The sequence below is a fragment of the Heliangelus exortis genome, chromosome W, assembly GCF_036169615.1.
Source record: "Heliangelus exortis chromosome W, bHelExo1.hap1, whole genome shotgun sequence".
NCBI lineage: Eukaryota > Metazoa > Chordata > Aves > Apodiformes > Trochilidae > Heliangelus > Heliangelus exortis.
Genome location: NC_092453.1, coordinates 5519900 through 5540378, shown reverse-complemented (window position 1 = coordinate 5540378; position 20479 = coordinate 5519900). Strand labels below are relative to the sequence as shown.

The following is a 20479-nucleotide window of genomic DNA, read 5'->3' as shown; positions in this document are numbered from 1 at the left end:
TTACTCCCTTCCTTCTTCCCCCAGCTTTATATGCTGAGCATGACATCATATCTGGTTAACATTCAAGGACCACTGTCCTGGTTTGGGCCAGGATAAAGGTGATTTTTCTGTCTTGTACTTTTGCTTTCAGCTAAGTCTCTTGTAAGTAGTTGCACTTGCTGAAATTAACAGCAAGTTTCTCAGACAGTGTCTGCTTCTAGGACTGAAAACACTCAATGTTTATAGTTACAGCTAGAGACTGGTATGCAGAGCCAAGGACACTGCTCAGCTCTGAGTAACATTTTACCCTCCAGAAGGAGTAAAGAGGTCCCACTTGCAGCCCTCCTTTGGGGAGGACTGGACAAGATAGATGCCAGAATTGACCAAACAGGTTATTCCATCCCATATACATCATACTCAGTATCATAGAATCATAGAATCATAGAATCCTAGGGGTTGGAAGGGACCTCGAAAGATCATCTAGTCCAACCCCCCCTGCCAGAGCAGGGCCCCCTAGAGTACATCGCCTAGGAACGTGTATGAATTTGAGGGATCAAAAAGGTCAACCCCCTTCCTGCCCTTCCTGCTTCCCCTTCTTCGTCTGTTCCCTGTTTTTTGCTTTGGCATTCTGGGAGGATTCGGTCCATTTGTCTGCCTGTGGTCCTGATCCGTGCCAGCCCATATCTGTGTGTTCCTGCCTCCAGCTCCCTACTGCTGCTTACTCCAGGAGTCCAGCCTGGACTTTCCCAGGGCTGCCCTGCAGCCTCGGTGGTGACATGAGCGTTATTGGGGGGAACGTGGTATCAATTTTCCTGTTTATTTGTATATATTTAGTAATTTTCCCTATTTATCATTACTGTTTCATTAAAGTTGTGTAGTTTAGTTTCCAACCCAGAAGTCTCTCTCCCTTATCCTCTCTCCTTTCTTTATAATGGAGGAAAGGGGGATTAATAGAGAGCATCTGTTACTCGGTTTAATTGCCGAGCTAGTGTTAAACTGTGACAACCACTTCTTCTGAGCTCAAGACTGGTGCATCCCAATGGGAAGGAAATAAAAAAAGGGAACTAGACCAGTATGGTTAAACAGGGAACTGCTAGGTAAACTCAAATGGAAGAAGAGAACCTACAGATCGTGGAAGGAAGGGCTGACAACTTAGGAGAAATATAAGACTGTTGTCTGAGAATGCAGAGAGGCAACTAGGAAAGCTGAAGCCTCCTTGGAATTAAACCTTGCAAGAGAGGTTAAGGACAACAGGAAGGGCTTCTTCAAATACACAGCAGATAAAACTAATAGTAGAGGCAATGCAGGCCCACTGCTGAATGAGCTGAGTGCCCTGGTGACAGAGGATTCAAAGAAGGCAGAATTGTTAAACACCTTCTTTGCCTCTGTGTATATATCTGGAGGATGTACTCAGGAGCCCCAGACCCCTAAGGCTGCTGAGGAAGTCAGGGTAAAAGATGAGTTTGCCTTGGTTGATGAGGGCTGGGTTAAGGATCAGTTAATGAGGCTGGACATCCATAAATCCATGGGTCCTGATGGGATGCACCCACGGGTGCTGAGGGAACCAGCAGATGTCATTGCAAGGTTGCTCTCCATCATCTTTGGAAAGTCATTGGGAACAGAAGAGGTGCCTGAGGACTGGAGGAAAGCAAATGTCACTCCAGTCCTCAAGAAAGGCAAGAAAGAGGACCTAGGTAACTACAGACTGGTTAGCCTCACCTCCATCCCCGGAAAGGTAATGGAACAACTCATTCTTGGTGCTGTCTCCAGGCACATCAAGGACAAGAGGCTTATCAGGAGCAGTCAACATGGCTTTACTAAGGGGAAGTCATGTCTGACCAACCTGATAGCCTTCTATGAGGATTTAACCAGGTGGATGGATGATGGCAGAGCAGTAGACATAGTTTATCTTGATTTCAGGAAGGCATTTGGCACCGTCTCCCACAGCATCCTTGGAGCTAAACTGAAGAAGTGTGGCCTAGATGACTGGGTAGTGAGGTGGGTCGGGAGCTGGTTGAAGGATAGAAGCCAGAGGGTTGTAGTCAATGGGATGGAGTCTAGTTGGAAGTCTGTTTCTAGTGGAGTCCCTCAAGGGTCAGTACTGGGACCAGTACTATTCAGTATATTTATTGATGACCTGGATGAGGGAATAGAGTGTACTATCAGCAAGTTTGCTGGTGACACAAAACTTGGAGGAGTAGCTGACACCCCAGAAGGCTGTGCTGCCATTCAGAGGGACCTAGACAGACTGGAGAGTTGGGCAGGGAGAAATGTAATGTATTACAATAACACCAAGTGTAAAGTCTTGCATCTGGGAAAGAACAACCCCAGGTACCAGTATAGGTTGGCGACTGAACTGCTGGAGAGCAGCATAGGTGAAAGGGACTTGGGGATGCTGGTGGATGGAAGGATGACCATGAGTCAACTATGTGCCCTTGTGGCCAAGAAGGCCAATGGCATCCTGGGGTGCATTAGCAGGGGTATGGCTAGTAGGTAGAGAGAGGTTCTCCTCCCCCTCTACTTTGCCCTGGTGAGGCCACATCTGGAATATTGTGTCCAGTTCTGGTCCCCTCAGTTCATGAAGGACAGGGAACTGCTTGAAAGAGTCCAGCACAGAGCAACCAAGATGATTAGGGGAGTGAAACATCTCCCTTAAGAGGAAAGACTGAGGGAGATGGTTCTCTTCAGTTTGCAGAAGAGGAGAATGAGGGGTGACGTAATCAATCTTTCTGAATATGTAAGGGGCGAGTGCCAGGAGGACAGAGTCAAGCTTTTCTCAGGGGTGACTAAGAATAGGAAAAGGGGCAATGGTTATAAACTGGAGCATGGCTGTTCCATATAAATATTAGGAAGAATTTTTTCACTGTGAGGGTGACAGGGAACTGGAACAGGCTGACCAGGGAGGTTGTGGAGTCTCCTTCCCTGGAGACATTCAAAATCCACCTGGACGCATTCCTATGTGACCTGCTGTAGGTGACCCTGCTTTGGCAGGGGAGTTGGACTAGATGATCTTTTGAGGTCTCTTCCAACCCCTAACTTGCAATGATTCTATGATATGGTAAGGAATCCCTTTGGTCAGCTGGGGTCACCTGTCCCAGCTGTGACCCCTCACAACTTCTTGTGCAACCCCAGCCTACTTGCTGGTGGGGTGGTATGAAAAGCAGAAAAGGCCTTGACTCTGTGAAAGTATTGCTCAGCAGTAACTAAAACATCCCTGTGTTATTAACATTGTTTCTAGCATAACTCCAAAACATAGCCTCATACCATCTATTATGAAGAAAATTAACTCTGTCCCAGTCAAAACCATGACACCAAACAATGCTTATATTAAGACAAGGACTTTTTCAGTTTCTCATACTACCCCTATCCTCCTAGCTTCTTCTCTATGAGAAACTGGGAGGAGACACAACCAGGACACCTGCCTAAACTGGCCAAAAGGATATTCCATAACATAAGATGTTGTGCTCATAAAAGGGGGGGAGTTAGCTGGGAAAGGCAATTGCTGCTCCAGGACTATCTGGGCATCAATCAGCAGGTGATGATGAAAGAGAGAAAAGATCCTGACAGGATTAACTCCTGTAAGGAGAGTAGATCAGGCCAAGCTGTTTGTGTGAATTTACTTTATGTAGAATTAAAATTTGTAATATCTTTGTATTCATAACTAGTAGAATTCAGGGTTAAACTGAGAAAGAAGTGAACAAAGCAGCTGAGACAGGTCAAGACTCTAACAGGATTAACTACTGTTTTGGACATAGTTAGAAGTATAAATCTTGGCACCGCCAAGATTAGCTAGGCACTGGGGGAGTGTAAACATCTGCACGGAAGACAGGTGAGGCTGCCATTACCAGCAGATAAGGGGAAGATAATTGCAAGGGTCCAATTAACAAGAGGATGAAGTCATTGAAAGCAAGAAAGGTAAAAAGTTCAACCCTGAGGAAGACTTCGTTACTTCATCTGAAGACCCCCAAAGACCCCGAAACATATCCCCAAAAAGACGACTCCGCCCAGACTCCGCCTGTTATAAATATTATGATTACATGTTGCTATCCCATGAATAAGTATGTAAGGATGATGTAACCTCCCCTTTTAATGTATAAATACCCCAACCCTTTCCCTTAATCCTCGGAACTCTTTGTCCAGCGAGAGCTGGGGTTCCCCGGATCCGTAAATAAATACCTTTGCTGTTTAAAGGCTTAAAACTCTGTCTCTAAACAGTTTTATTAGGCCTTTTTGGGCTTCAATGTGGCTACCGTGGCAGGACTGGACTCCGTCGTGCCGTGATCCAGGGATCCGGGGACGCTTTTTGGGCCCCCCCGATGAATTCTGTCGGATAAGCCTCCCCTACTCCCTTGGCTCCTACGCGCCGACGGACACCAGACCTTCCTCATACTGAAAAGGTATTTATATATATATATTTGTTTGGATTTTGAGGCCTCCAGGGTTTACGGGGTTAGAGGCCCCCAGGGTTTACAGGGAAGCGGGGGACGCCCCCAGGCTGACGGATTGGAGTCCAGTCGAGCGCTGAGTTCGTCCCTCTCCGGGGTTCAGATCCCCAGGAGAATTGAAGTTCATTCACAGCAGTGGGAAGGTACACTCTCTGTGTTGCATCGTGTTGATAAAGGGTTTTTGGTAATGCTGTGGTTCATATGATCATATCGAGATTGGTGATTATGTTATTCTGTTATACTGCTTGCAAGTAATCTAAGAGTTTGACTGGTTACGCGCCCCTGCCGAAGAAGTTTTAGCTTTCTCTTCGGGCCGGGGGTCGCGGGGAGTCTTTTGCCGCAACTCCGGCAGGTATTCGTGGTTTATAGCGGCATCTTGTGACCGTAGGCGGTAAAGCAACGTGTAAGGTTTTGTGTAAAATTTTTTTACCTATACAAAGTGCTGACAGAAAGTGCGTGTGTGCGTGAAAGTGAGTGATTGAGACGCAATTTAATTGCGAAGCGAGTGCGGAGTCCTGATTTGCGTTTCCGTGTCACCCGCGAGGGGGCCGGCCAGAGACGGACGAAGCGAGTGGTGTGAATGTGGATTGTTAAAATAGAATAAGAAGTGCGCTTGAATGCTAGAATAAGTCGAGTAAGGTGTTGAAATTGTAAGTTGCTGAGATCTGAATAGAATTTGGTAATTCAGAAAGGGCCCCCACAGTTGTAACCTCTTCACCAGGTATAATGGGGACTGAACAGAGTAAGGAAATTAATGCTAAAACCCCCTTGGGATGCATTTTAAAGCATTGGAAGGAGTTAGGTGGAATTCCGGGGGAAAATATAAAGAAAGACACTTGTGAAATACTGTCAGGATTGGTGGCCTCTGTATAAATTAGATGATGGAGAAAAATGGCCACCGGGGGGGAGTTTAAACTAAAATACCATCCTACAACTTCTGCTGTTTCTCTGTAGAATGGAAAAGTGGGATGAAGTAATGTATGCAGACATGTTTTTTACCTTAAGGGATAAGCCGGAATGGCAAAAAGATAATGGAATAAATGTAACACCTTAAGATCCCTTTGTTCTAGCACTAGAACGGGATCAGAAAAACAGCAAGTCAGAGGACTTGAAAAGTGTGCCGCAAAAGCCGGTAGGGGGAGACAAAGACGAAGAGAAAGCCCCACAGGGAAAAGGATGAAGAGAGAGAATAGAGCAGACACTGAAAATCTGGGAGATGATCCCGGAGAAGGGACTAGGGAAGGTAAAAAGGAATTAGATTTTTTAATTGACACTGGAGCTACCTATTCAGTCTTAAATCAACAATTAATACCAAAATCTGATGAATTTGTACATGTTGTGGGGGCGACAGGCCAAGAAGAAAATGCTTTCTTCTTGAAACCTCTTAAATACAAAACTGGGAAACAGATGGGGATTCATCAACTTTTATACTTACCTAATTCTCCAAAACCTCTGCTATAACAATACCCCCTGAGGCTAGAAGATAGGAAGGGAATTGAGCCATTGATAGAGAGGTTTTTAGAATTAGGGCTATTGATAGAATGTGAATCAGATTTCAATACACCAATATTACCAGTCAAGAAGCCAAATGAGACCTACAGACTGGTACAGGATTTAAGGGCTGTAAATGATATTACCAAGACTCTACATCCAGTGGTGGCTAACCCTTATAGACTCTTGACCAAACTAAAAGATAATCTGACCTGGTTTACAGTGTTAGATTCAAGAGATGCATTTTTCTGCCTTACCTTAGCCCCAGAAAGCCAAAAGATTTTTCCCTTCAAATGGGAGTTTGTTACTAAAGGGAGAAAAACACAACTAACCTGGACGGTGTTACCTCAAGGTTATAAAAATAGCCCTACAATATTTGGAAATCAATTGGCCAAAGAATTGGAACAGTGGGAGCGGCCACAGGGAGAGGGCACTCTTCTGCAATATGTGGATGATTTACTGATAGCAACTGAAACAGAAGAACAATGTGTTGAGTGGACAATCTCATTGTTAAATTTCTTGGGTTTAAACGGTTATCGAGTCTCCCAACAGAAAGCACAGCTGGTGCAAGAAAAGGTGGTCTACCTAGGATACGAGATCTCTGGAGGACAGCGATCCCTAGGAACAGCGAGGAAAGAAGCCATCTGCCAGATGCCCAGACCTGAAACGGTGAGAGACCTGCGAGCCTTCCTGGGAATAACAGGTTGGTGTCGCCTGTGGATGTATCAGTACGGGATACATGCCAAACCTCTCTATGATTTGTTGAAAGAGTCTAAAAATATTCTGCTCTGGACTCCTGAGGCAGAAACAGCCTTTAAAAGACTGAAACAACAACTAACGAAAGCCCCAGCATTAGGTCTACCCGATGTAACAAAACCATTTTGGCTGTTCTCACATGAACGCCAGGGAATGGCCCTGGGAGTCCTAGCTCAACAATTGGGACCATACAAAAGGGCTGTGGCTTACTTCTCTAAGCAACTAGACAAAGTAAGTAAAGGATGGCCCACGTGCCTGAAGGCAGTGGCTGCAGTAATCATAAACATAGAAGAGGCCAGAAAACTCACTATGGGCCAGAAAATGACTGTATTAGTGTCCCACACTGTATCAGCAGTACTGGAACAGAAAGGTGGCCACTGGCTGTCACCTTCTCGGTTCCTGAAGTACCAGGCAATTTTAGTTGAATCAGATGACATAACCATTCAAGTGACTGATGTTGTCAACCCAGCATCATTCCTAGAAGGAAGAGTGTCAGCAGAGCCAATTGAGCACGACTGCCTAGAAGCCATCGAGGCTGTGTACTCCAGTCACCCGGATCTCAAGGAAGAGCCACTCGAAGGGGCAGATGACTGGTTCTCGGATGGCAGCAGCTTCGTGAAGCAGGGGGTAAGGATGGCTGGCTACGCAGTAACTACAACAGAGCAGGTAATTGAATCAAATCCCTTGCCTGTGGGAACTTCAGCACAGAAGGCTGAACTAATAGCTCTTACCCGAGCCCTCGAGCTGGCAAAAGGGAAAAGAATTAATATATGGACGGATTCTAAGTATGCTTTCTCCATCGTGCATGCCCATGGGGCAGTCTGGAAGGAGCGAGGACTGCTGACTTCCCAGGGAAGACCCATAAAATATGCAGAAGAAATCCTACAGTTGCTGGAGGCTGTTCAGCTCCCAACCCAAGTGGCCATAATGCATTGCAAGGGGCACCTGAAAGGTAACACCGTTCCAGAAATAGATAATAGAGCAGCAGATGCAGAAGCTAAATTAGCTGCTGCAAGAGCCAAGGATTTAGTATTGGCCCTGGTACCAGAAGAATTAGATACTAATTTTCAACCAGAGTACCAGGAATCAGGCCATAAGTGGATACAAAGAAACAAAGGTAAAATATTAGATAATGGATGGGGTCAACTAGAATCAGGACAACCAGTGCTGCCAGAGAAATTAATATGGCAATTTGTAAAAACAGAACATGACAAGGCCCACTGGGGATTAGATCCTCTTTATCAGCATTTAAAAGTTAGAATAGCAGAGCCAAAGCTATTCACAGCAGTGAAACAGGTCACATCCCAATGTGAACGCTGTTTGAAAAACAATCCAAACACGGGAACAAAGGTACACCAGGGAGTAATTGATAGAGGAAAATTCTCAGGGGAAGTGTGGCAGATTGATTTCTCTGAACTCCCAAGGAAAGGGGGTATAAATACCTCTTGGTTTTGACTGATACATTTTCTGGGTGGCCTGAAGCATTCCCATGCAGAACAAACAAAGAAAGAGAAGTAACTAAAGTCTTGTTTAATGAAATCATATCAAGTTTCGGGGTGCCCAGGAGCATCTCCTCAGACAGAGGCTCGCACTTTTGTGCTAAAATTGTATGAGCAATAAGTAAGGCACTGCAGATCAAATGGCAATTGCACACGCCTTATAGACCTCAAGCTAGTGGGCAAGTAGAAAAGATGAATCATCTTATTAAACAACAAATTGCAAAAATATGCCAGGAAACTAACTTGCAGTGGTACCAAGCCTTACCTATTGCTCTAATCAGACGAAGGATGAAGCCCCGCTCAAAAGAAAAATTGAGTCCATTTGAAATTTTATATGGGAGACCTTATGCAATGCAGACTGTAAACAGTGAGGCTGTAGATCAAATAGGTAATCAATATGTGTATGATTATGTTATAGCTGTGGGGAAGCACTTTGATAAAAATGCCACGGTGGTGGTGGATCACCAACCTAAGCAACCTGACTGTAAATTGCATCCTTTTAATCCTGGTGATTGGGTATATGTTCAGAATCTTTTAGGGAAACCTCTGCAAGAGAAATGGGAAGGACCCTTTCAAGTGTTGCTCACCACCTTCACTGCAGTTCGAATTAAGGAGCGACCCACCTGGATCCACTACTCCCGAGTCAAGAGGGCCCCTGAACATTGCCAAGAACGTTCCTGAAGGAGTTCGACATTATGAACTGGCGACCTTTAGTGTTGATGCTTGGACTCTGGATGAGTATAACCTTATCACAAAACATTGCCCAGGGAGGGCCATGGTCGGGTGCACGGATAGTTAAGGCAATACCATGGGTTGGCACACCACGCATGGTATTACTCCCCGAGTCTGGCTTAAACATTCAGGTGCTACGTAACAACCAGGCGTACGAGCAAAAAGACTGGAGTCAAAACAAAGGCCAATTAGACTCCTTAACAGGAGAAGAAGGGGATGAAATCCAGATAGGGTGTAAGAGTACGAACGTGAAAAGACAGGAAGGTGAACAAATCAGATTAACTGTGAAAGCTTTGGGACCTGTGTCACTTGGACCCAGGATATGGGTCAGAAGGGAGGGACCAGCCTCTTGCACCTGGGAAGGGGACAAAGAAAAGGAAAGATACGAAGCTCAGTGTGAAGTAAAGGTAATACTAGAACATCCAATCGCAGTCACATGTACATGGTCTAGCAAATACGGAGCTGCTTTCCACCAGTTTGTTATCAAACTCACTGAGCCTTCTAGTACTAAAGTACCTAGTAAAAAGACTGCGAAGACTCCTCTTCCAAGCTGCAAAAGAACATATAATTTGACCCATGTAGGGCCTTAAGTGGTTAGCAATCAAATGAGTTAAAATTGTTATTAGATCCTACATATTCATTGAAGAAAATTCAAGTAAATATCCAAACAAATATTACTCAATTAAAACAGGATTGCCAGCCCTATTATACAACAAAGCCTTAAGGGCTGGAAGGCGTGGTTATCAGCCAGATTGAGCCCTAGGCATGCACAACAAGATGTAATCGGATGGTTTGGCACTGGACTAGGGGTACTGAACACGATAGACCAAGAAGTATTGGTGAACAAATTAAGTGCCATCACTTCCCATTTGGGGGAACTCAAAGTGCATTTGAGCTCATCCATACTTAGCCTAGCAGAAACACAGTCACTAGCAGGTAAATTACTGACCCTAGTGGCTAACCACACCACTGAAGACCTTTTAAAGCTTGCAGAGTACACAGGTAATGCAAATAGAGAGATCGCATTCGCTATTCAGTGCACTCAAACACAGCAGTGGGTACAAACAGTAGATGCAGGAATTCTGAGGGAAGGGACATCCGGAATACTACCTCAAGAAATAAAAGAAATGATAGCGAGAGATAGCTCTACAACCCAATTCGAGAAGGATCATCAGGCATGGTGGCAACTTGAAAATTTTACTTACTCGCAAGGTGAGCAAATCGAGGCCTACGTGCTCACTATTAGTGCTGCCAAGGATAAAATCATCTTTCCTGTCCTGACCTTAGGCACTGCGCATCAGAATGTTGTAACTCGACCCATAGGCCATAATGTTTGGGCAAGTTTAGATCACTCCAGGAGTAAATGGCAATCAATCAGTACAGAAGCCTGTATTCCTAAAGAACACCTAGGCTATATTTGTGAAAATGCAGTCATAGAAAATGAAGATTTGTGTTTAGGTACTGAAGATAGTGTGTGTACTTTTGAAATATTTCCCCATAATGACAACCGATCACAGGTTTATTATGTAGGAAATGGCTGTGCATGTATTAGAACATTATGCCTTCATATTTTCATTGATCATTGTCCTGAGATAGCAAATGGTACAAATTTATGTGTGTAACTTTTCTAGAATCATAGGCTGTGATTTTGATTATTTCATTCCTATAACCACTATGCAATTGATTGACGCAAGTATTCCATTACCTAATGTACCCTCTATTAGTCATGATAGTGATGATTCTCATGTTATCCTTATTAAATGTGTGGCTCTACTACAAACCGAATGCAAAGGCATCTGAACCTTCCCTTGGAACTTGACGAAAGAATCCATAAGTTCTAAGGAAAGGGGGAATGAAAGAGAGAAAAGATCCTGACAGGATTAACTCCTGTAAGGAGAGGAGAGCAGGCCAAGCTGTTTGTGTGAATTTACTTTATGTAGAATTAAAATTTGTAATATCTTTGTATTCATAACTAGTAGAATTCAGGGTTAAACTGAGAAAGAAGTGAACAAAGCAGCTGAGACAGGTCAAGACTCTAACAGGATTAACTTCTGTCTTGGACATAGTTAGAAGTATAAATCTTGGCACCGCCAAGATTATCTAGGCACTGGGGGAGTGTAAACATCTGCACGGAAGACAGGTGAGGCTGCCATTACCAGCAGATAAGGGGAAGATAATTGCAAGGGTCCAATTAACAAGAGGATGAAGTCATTGAAAGCAAGAAAGGTAAAAAGTTCAACCCTGAGGAAGACTTCGTTACTTCATCTGAAGACCCCCAAAGACCCCAAAACATATCCCCAAAAAGACGACTCCACTCAGACTCCGCCCAGACTCCGCCTGTTATAAATATTATGATTACATGTTGCTATCCCATGAATATGTATGTAAGGATGATGTAACCTCCCCTTTTAATGTATAAATACCCCAACCCTTTCCCTTAATCCTCGGAACTCTTTGTCCAGCGAGAGCTGGGGTTCCCCGGATCCGTAAATAAATACCTTTGCTGTTTAAAGGCTTAAAACTCTGTCTCTAAACAGTTTTATTAGGCCTTTTTGGACTTCAATGAGCAACTAAATTATGCATCACTTGTCTTCCTTGGGTTTTATTTCTTTCTTTTTGTTATCCCCTTTTTCATACATTTATTAGTATTAGCATTTTCTAACTTTATTTCAGTTATTAAACTCTTCTTATCCTTTTTTCTCATTAAACTGAAAATTTTACACTGAAACATTTCAGGATTGCTGTGGCCAAGGCAGCCATCTACCATCACATCTCCCACAAGTCTTTCTCTATTCACAAATAGTGAGTCTAAGATGGCATCTTTCCTAGTTGGCTCACTGAGTACCTGCAACAGTAAGTTATCTCCTACAAACTTCAAGATTTTCCAAGACTTGCTTGTCACAGCAGTATAGTATTTCTTATTGATGTCTAGGAAATTGAAATATCCCATAAGGACAAGGGCTACTGATCCTGAAATTTCTTCTAATTGCCTATAGAATAATTCACCAGTGCTTACATACTGGTTGGGTGACTGGTAGTAGACACCCACCACTCCTTTGTTTTCCGTTCCTAAATCCTAAAATTCCTAAATTCCCTAATCCTCACCCAAAGGGTCTCAACCACATTATCCCTAACTGTAAGGGCTGTATAATCAATAAACAATGACACCTCCATCTCACCTGCTCTGCCTAGCCCTCCATCTCAGCACTCCAATCATGGGACTCATTCTACCAGGTCTCACTAATACCAATGATATAGAAATTCTGGAAACTAACCGTTTTTAGTTCATCCTGTTTGTTTCTCATATTATGTGCTTCAGTGTGCAAGCATTTCAGATATGCTCCTGAGACCTCTGTGCTCTCTGGAGCAGTGTAAATGCATCACCACCCTCAGATGATGCCATGCCAACCTTAGCTTACCTACTACAATCCTGTTGCTATCTCCTTCCCCCCATGAATTCTAGTTTAAAGCTCTCTTGATCAGTATCACAGAGTTATCAGACTTGGAAGAGACCTCTAGGGATCATCCAGTCCAACTCTCCCACTAAAGCAGGAGCACCTAGAGCACATTACACAGGACTGCATCCAGGTGGGTTTTGAATATCTCTAAAGGGGACTCCACAACCTCCCTAGGCAACCTGTTCCAGTGCTTTGTTATCCTCAAAGAAGGTTTTTTTTCATATTTAAATGGAACTTCCTGTGTTCCAGCTTGTGCCTGTTGCCCCTCATCCTGTCACTGGGAACTACTGAGAAGAGTCTGGCTCCATCCTCCTTGCACCTGCCCTTTAGATACTTGTAGGCATTAATAAGGTCTCCTCTAAGCCTTCTCTTTTCCAGGCTAAAGAGTCCCAGCTCTCTCAGCCTTTCTTCATAAGAGAGATGCTCCAATCCCCCAATCATCTTTGTCGCCTTAAATGTCAATATGTTGTGGGCTAACCTCCATAGGCATCTAAGCACCATGCAGCCACTCTATCACTTCTCCCCAAACCATCAGTGGGACAAGGGAAGAGGAAAGGAAGACTAAAAGCAAGGAAACTTGAGGGTTGAGATTAAAATTGTTTAATAAGCAAAGAAGTGGAAGAAGAGAGAAAGAAAAAAACCAAACAAGTGATGCAAAGGGAAGTATTCACCACTTCCCATGGGTAGGACCAATGCCCAGACAGTTCCCAAGGAAAACACAGCTAACCTCCCTTTTTATAAATACAACATTATATGGGATGAAATATCTCTTCAGTTAGTTCAGGTCATCTGCCTGGTTACATCTCCTCCCAACCTTTTGTACACTCCCCAATCTATTCATGGGGGGAAGAGTAAGAAACAGAAGACAGTGACACCATGCAAACACTGTTCAGTGAAAGATAACACACTAGTGCGTTAATAGCATTGCTTCTGTCACATATCTAAAACACAGCACCATACAAGCTAAACATAAAGACAAATAATTCTAGCCCAGCCAGATGCAGTACAAGTTAAAAAAAAAAAAAAAACAGTGACAATTTCTCTTATGAACAGTTATTGACTTCTCCTTGGTGTAAAGGAAGCAGCATCCTAGAAGATGAACAAAAGCCACTGGTGGAGAAAAAAAAAACAAACAAGCAAACCACTGGCCAAAAGTACAAAAGGCTCATATGTGCCCAAGTCCCTCTGTATTTTTTTCTTTAGAAAATGGAAGTGTTCTGCTGGGGTCAATGTTCTCCAACATATTAATATACAATATGAAAATGAGATGAGCAATAAGGTCACAAAGTTTGCAGATGAGACAGAGTTGTTCAGGGACATCTACAAAGGACTACAGAAGGATCTTATGAGACAGGTAATAAAAAAAGCATATGAAATTAAAGATAAGTGAAATAAGAATGACATTTGAGTTTTATATACAGCAAATTGTAATAGCAAGCCATTACTGCTCAGGAATGAGTCCTTGGAGTTGTCATAGATATTTTCATGAATACCTTAGCTCAGTAATGGAAAAAAAAAAAAAAAAAAAAAAGCACAAAGTTGTATTGATTATTAGGAAAATAGAGAATATAACAGGAAACGTTTATATTGCTGCACAAGTCCACAGTTTGCCTCCATTCTTGAATACTATGTGAAGTTTGGATTCCTCTTAACCTTAAAATCTGTACAGTACAACTAAAAGAAAAAATTCCAGAAAAAAATCTAATGCTGCCTATACTAAAATTTAAAACAGAACTAACTTGTGTATTTAAGAAAAAAAGTTTATGCAACAAGATTAAGTCCTTCCTCCTCAATCATAGCAGAAACATAAGCTCAGCAGCAATTGACAAATGCTTTCCTTCTACTACTGAAAAATTCTGCCAGTGTAGGGCAAAGGACCTAAGATTATCAAAGATACGGAATGGCTTCTATAGTAGGAAACCTAAATAAATAAGTGCTTTTCTATCCTAGTTCTCTCAAACCAGGACAACTAGGAATCTTAAGTGGTACACAAACAATGTCTAGAAAACAGTTTCTTCAGTTTCTTCCAGGGCAAGGAAATAAGAAGCAAATAATGAAAATAAGAGAAGCCAGATTTAAAGTTATTAACGACAGTTTTTCTTCATGCAAGGATATACACAACTCAGTTCTGCTGATTGCCTAAGTAGGTTTTATATGTCAAAATCTTGTTTAAAAGTTCAGGACTCATGCAAAAATTGTAAGATTGTCTTATTCTATTAATTTTTGTGTAATATTTTTTTATTTCAGGGGGAGGGGGGGGATAAAGCTGAGCAGATTAAGAAACCAACCAGACATTAATACTATACCTCTGATCCTTCTGCATTAAAACGATCCAGGGCTTGTTTCCTCAATTCCCCTTTTATTGATCCATCAAGTCTCTAAAGAGGTTGAATAATACAGTTAAAAAAGAACTCCTACTGTATTCTAATCCGAGCGACTTGAATTCACAATTGCCAAAACAATTGGGGTGGGGAATAAGAGTAATGTAACACTTTATCTTTCTAATTCATCAGCTTTGTTTCAAAATACTATTTAGCATAGGTAATTGCCAATCTTTTATAATGCATAAAATTAAACTTTCATAAGCCTTTATACAAAAAGGACGCTTAAGGTAAAAAGGTAAAGATCAAGGTTTCTTGACTACTACCAGCAAAATTCTTACCTGAAAAGGAAACTGACGATACTTCAAATACTCTGCGAGGATGTCTAGCATCCTCACCATCTGAGAGAAAATAAGTACTCTGTTGCCACGTTCTCGTAGACGAATCAATAGCTTGTCAAGAAGGATTAGTTTCCCACTGCTACGTATTAAATGCTATAAGACAAGAAAACGTGTTGCAATATAACCTCACCTCAACACTAATATACACTGCAGTTAGCCATTCATTAAGTGAACATGAAAGTTTCAATTTAGTCAGTCCTGATGTTGTAAAAACTCATTATAAAAGCATTAAGTACATTAGCTGAAATCATCAAGAGTACTGACTAGCATGTTTTTCAAATAAATGCGTTTCTCAACTGACTCATAAACCAGCATCCTAACCTTTCATTAAAGCATTAATATACTGTGACATGAGTTAGAGCAATTACAGTGTAAATTTAAGTCCTTTTCTACCAAATAAACAACAAAGATACTACCTGACTATCTTAGTACTACTTGTTCCTCACTTGCTGTCTTTGAAACAGGCATAAGCACTGCTACTTGATCCTCTAAGTATTTTTAAACAATGCCTCATCAGTCAAGTTTGTCAGGCAAGATAAAAATGAGGGGAATCTGGTCTGTAGAGGTCAACAGGCTTTAGCTAGGTTACAATGTTATGCCGTCTCAGTTTCAATGGGAGCAACCAGAATATAAACTCTGGTGCATGTAGAATTTGATGTTGAAAACATTTAGCTGAAGAGGCTCAGGATAGAATTCTGGGGAATAAAAATAAAAAATGTGGAGTTAGGTGCTTTTATTCTTTATGCCAAAAATGAGAAGGGTGCATCATTTATAATTGGAGCTAAAAAAGCTCATGCAGATGAGCCAAGGAAATAATTGCTAGAAGTATGCAATTATTAGCAATAATGAATGAACCATTCCGATGAGTTTAATTATAAATTTAAATTAAAGTGTGCCAAGTTGTAAGCAAAACATCCTTCAGCTTTGAAAAGCACTTTATATAAGCACTTTATAATATAAAATAGCTTGTTGAGTGACAGCTTGTGATTTTAATCTGGTAGTTTTGGGAAAGTTTTAAAATTATGAACTTCAAAGCTTACAGAAAAAAAACCACCCCGATCTTTACAACAGCATAAATGTTTCTAATCTGCATCAACTGTAAAAGACCTTTTATTTGTTTCTCTGGTTCTCAACTGTTTAGTACGAAAATTAACCCACAACAAAATCATAGACCATCTTTGGTAGCAATGCTATAATTGCTTTCATTTATACAAAAAACAAAAGCGAGCTAAGCTTTGTATAGTTATTACTTTCATTTCCTTTTACTTTGGTTGTTTCAAGTCATGCAGAGAACAGTGTTTGTTTACAAAAAAAAAACACCTTAAAAAGATTCTGCTGATGTACCACTGCCAGTCACATGCATTTCCATTTGAATTAAATTTACCTGATTATTTAAATGTTTTATTTATTCTGGGTTTAAAATAGGTCTTACGGTTATTTAGTCTAAAAATACACAGACTACTTCAACCTATTTTTAAACCTAAATATTTTATTTTGTATTGATCTATTCTTCAGAAACAAAAATAATCAGTTCACTTACCTGTAAAACCCAGGATGCACATTTAATAGGAGTTTTTATTCTTCATTAATACACTTTAATAAGTAGTAATAAATTTCCAGAACACTATAAAATTACCATATGCATATTAGAGATGTAAAAACACTTACAAAAAAAGGTATTACCTGTAAGGCCTCCTGTTTATTATAGAATTCATTATCGTCTGGTGGTTTAATGAGGTAGCAATGGTTACAACACTTCTTGAGTTCCATCATGATGTTCAAAAAACCTGAGGTACTACCTTTTGAACCTTTACTCAGAGCTTTATAATTCCTGGTTAAAATCCACCTAGAATATAGAATGTGCAATGGAAGTAATTGCTAGCCATTTGTGGAAATATGAAAGATGTAAGCTCTCAATATATCAGTTCAAATTGCATGAGAACATTTACACTTCAGTAATTCAAAATATATCATTAAAATAGCAGGAATTTAAAAAGTGTCGTTACTTACTTGTAGTATTGCTTCTGCAACACGCTCATTTCCATCCTCAAAATTTGTTCAACCTTAGCAGGTAAAGACTTTTCTACATCTTTTTTAACTCTTCTGAGTAGAAATGGTTCAAGTTCTTTGTGAAGACTTGCATAACCAAACTCTCTCCCTTTGCCATGCTCCTCTTCAAAATCTTCCCAGGAAGAAAACCTTCAACACATAAGAAACAATAAAGGTAAAATAGTGACATACCATAAAGACCATAAATATACCACACGCACACACACTTCTTCCCCACTTCCCTGTTTTATTTAATAAGTTTTTGAATTTGCATTTCACAAGAAATTGCAAATATTTTGTCTCCAAATAGGAAAATGGAGTTTTCCAAACGCTTTTGCAGGATGAAAATTCAAAAGAAACTACTGAATTTTAATTTCTCTAGTGAAAGTCCAACATTTTTATGTTTTGTATGGAAACTCAGGTAGAAGGTTGCAGAAATTACATTATATTTCTCCAGAGCAGTATGAAAAAAGTTGTATAGTCAGAGGAAGTGCAAGAACAGACCACTTCACCTACTTTTTGCAGCTTGTATGGACTAGCTAAAAAGTGGTTATCCTCTGGTATGTGCTAACAGACTAAGAGAATGGATTTTGTGATCAAATGAGGAATAGGTGCCAGATAACAACATTTGTGACTTTGATCGTAAGGTTCTGAAGAAGTCAATGCAATGCGTAGCTCCAAAACTAATTGGAGCTACAGTGCTTTGTATTTACAAAATAACTGAAAGGAACATGTGCTCTTATTTATCCCAGATATGAAGACAGGTCAGCATACAATAACATCAATACAGTAAACCTATTCCATGCAAACCAATAAGGGCAAATTGTCTGCCTGCCTGAACTGGATATTGGCCGCTGTGGTACAGTCTTGTTTTCATTCATAGTACTAAAACAGACAAGAAGACATCCTCAGCCCCATTCTATTTCCCTAAAGTAAATCCATATGATTTTCCTTTTAGATTAAGATGAAGCATCTTTTCAGGGTTCTGAGCCATATATCAATGCATCTTTTTTGAGGACTGCTAAAACAGTAAGTAAAAACTGCTATCAAAACAATTTATCAAGAGCAGCATGAAAAATATGTGCATTTATTTTATATATTTAAACTATTTCACAATGCAATTTTTTATCTCTATTGGTTCTCCAACCACTACAATATTCCACTGTAAGAAACTTGACCACAATAGGAAAAGGGGGAAGAAAAAAATTGCATTCCTTACTTTTCTGGCATGATGAAGTGCAGCAAAGACCAAAGCTCTTTGAGGGAGTTTTGCAGAGGGGTTCCAGTAATCAGAAGACGATGATTAGACTTAAAGTCTATTAAAGTCTTGTACAGAAGGGAATCATCATTTTTTAAACGATGAGCTTCATCAACTCCTATAAATACCCAATTCAGACCACCAAGGAATGACTTGGGGGTGTGGGGGAGAGACATTATACATATTAATACATTATGCTATTTCTGACATTTTACTGAGGTTATTTACACAACATCACTCCTTTTATTTTAATAAGAAATGGACACCTATGTTTTTGGCATTAATTATGTTTGCTAGATTCAACAAAAGGTTATACAGGCAGCCCAAGTTTAAAAGGAAAATATAAAGCATGCTTATATTTGAGGGAGAGGAGGAAGGCAAACAGCTGATCTATACATTTCCAATTGACAAAAAAAAAAAAAATTAGAAAACCACTCGACTCTCTTCTTTCCAGCACGTACAAACAAATGAAATAGCCAACGAGCAGAACTTGTTTAAAATTTTCATATTATTAGGATTAAGAATAACTGTATGTGCTACCATCATGAGAAGAGTAGTAATATCCATATGCATAATACTGCCCACACAAATAGAAAGATGAAACATGGGATTTCAGAGTTGTGAATTGCAGGTGATTAGGGCTAGGGGTTCGTTTGTTTTTCCAGTTCCTGGATGATGGTCTATGTGAAAGCCAAGATATTGAGATGTGAAGGATTTACTACAGTAATGTGAACGTCAAGCAAACTGAAGAAAAAGAAGCCTCACAACATATATATAAAATCTAAAAGTACTTAAAGAAAACTACCCTTTCATACTTCCAAGGGCAAGGCTGTCATACTCTCCATCCATTTGATGGCCCAGAATCCAATATGCACCAACTTTAAAGCAGTTTTACATTCTACAAATTATTTTATCTCCCTGAAGAAGTAAGTGTGATTACCTTATCCTTCAGCAAAATTTCATAAGTTGTTAGAAGTATATTAAATTTTAGTCGCTTGGTCTGTGGATGCATCCATTCATGAGTTCTTATCTACAAGAAGAATGAAGTGAACCATAAGCTAGAGAAAAATGGTCTTACTGATCAGGATGACTTGAGGTACTATAGCAGCATAGATGTTAAGTGACATACAAGAATCTGATCATGTAAAAAAAGAACATAACACTTAAAGGTTTGGGGTTTTTTACGTTAATAAACTTGGGGGTGGTTTTGGTTTGTTTATTTTTTTTGTGGATTTTTGCATGTGGGATTTTGGGGTTTTTTGTATTGTTTTGGGTTTTTTTAAACTTTAAGGGATAAGGTTACTTACATTCCTCCTTTGAGAAAACAAATTATAATTATGTCTGTCTGTCTTAAATATTTATTTTATGCACCTAAATAATCACAAAAGACTATTTCTTTTCCAATGCAAGGTTGCATTTTTAATTCTTTTTATTATTAAGTAGGAATGAAATCTTTCCCATACATTAGAACAGAATTCATGCTTTTAATTTTCATTTTAAACACATACAATGTTTTAAGTAAGCATTTGCTCATTCCTAATCAAAACATTGGAGATTAGCATAAGGCAGGGATAGGCCAGCAGGACTAGGGATGTAATTCTCCCTTTGTAGTCAGCACTGGTGAGGCCTCACCTCAAGTACTGTGTACAGTTCTGGGCCCTTCACTTCAAGAAGGATACTGAGGTACTGGAGCAGGTCCAGAGGAGAGCAATGAGGCTGGTGAAAGGACTAGGGGGAAAGACTTATAAGGAGAGGCTGAGGGAGCTGGGGTTGTTTAGCCTGGAGAAGAGGAGACTCGGGGGGGACCTTATCACTCTCTACAACAACCTCAAGGGAGGTTGTAGTCAGGTGGGGGTTGGTCTCTTCTCCCAGGCAACTATTGAGAAGGAGGAGAGGGCATGGCCTGAAGCTGAGCCAGGGGAGGTTTGGGTTGGATATCAGGAAGTACTTCTTCATGGAGAGGGTGATCAGACATTGAAATGGACTGGCCAGGGAAGTGGTGAAGTCACCATCCCTGGAGGTGTTTAAGGAAAGGTTGGATGTGGCACTTAGTGCCATGGTGTAGACAATGTGGTAGTGTTAGCTTATAG

The 20479-nt window shown here is 40.7% G+C and overlaps 2 protein-coding genes across 2 annotated transcripts in view; one reads left to right on the top strand and one right to left on the bottom strand.

Annotated features, from left to right (window-relative positions):
* Window positions 1-20479, bottom strand: part of LOC139789159 (chromodomain-helicase-DNA-binding protein 1-like) — a 102914-nt gene that overhangs the window by 35951 nt on the left and 46484 nt on the right. The window contains exons 13-18 of the mRNA XM_071729682.1: window positions 19330-19419; window positions 18351-18541; window positions 17093-17281; window positions 16766-16928; window positions 15023-15175; window positions 14667-14738 (exon numbers count right to left, since the gene is read on the bottom strand). Coding sequence (XP_071585783.1) covers window positions 14667-14738; window positions 15023-15175; window positions 16766-16928; window positions 17093-17281; window positions 18351-18541; window positions 19330-19419 — 858 coding nt within the window. The remainder of the gene's footprint in view (window positions 1-14666; window positions 14739-15022; window positions 15176-16765; window positions 16929-17092; window positions 17282-18350; window positions 18542-19329; window positions 19420-20479) is intronic.
* Window positions 2390-9143, top strand: LOC139789144 (uncharacterized). The gene is made up of 5 exons (XM_071729671.1): window positions 2390-2459; window positions 5495-5556; window positions 6324-6618; window positions 7141-7623; window positions 8699-9143. Exons 1-5 carry the CDS (start codon window positions 2390-2392, stop codon window positions 8779-8781), a joined length of 993 nt encoding a protein of 330 aa, XP_071585772.1. The 3' UTR covers window positions 8782-9143.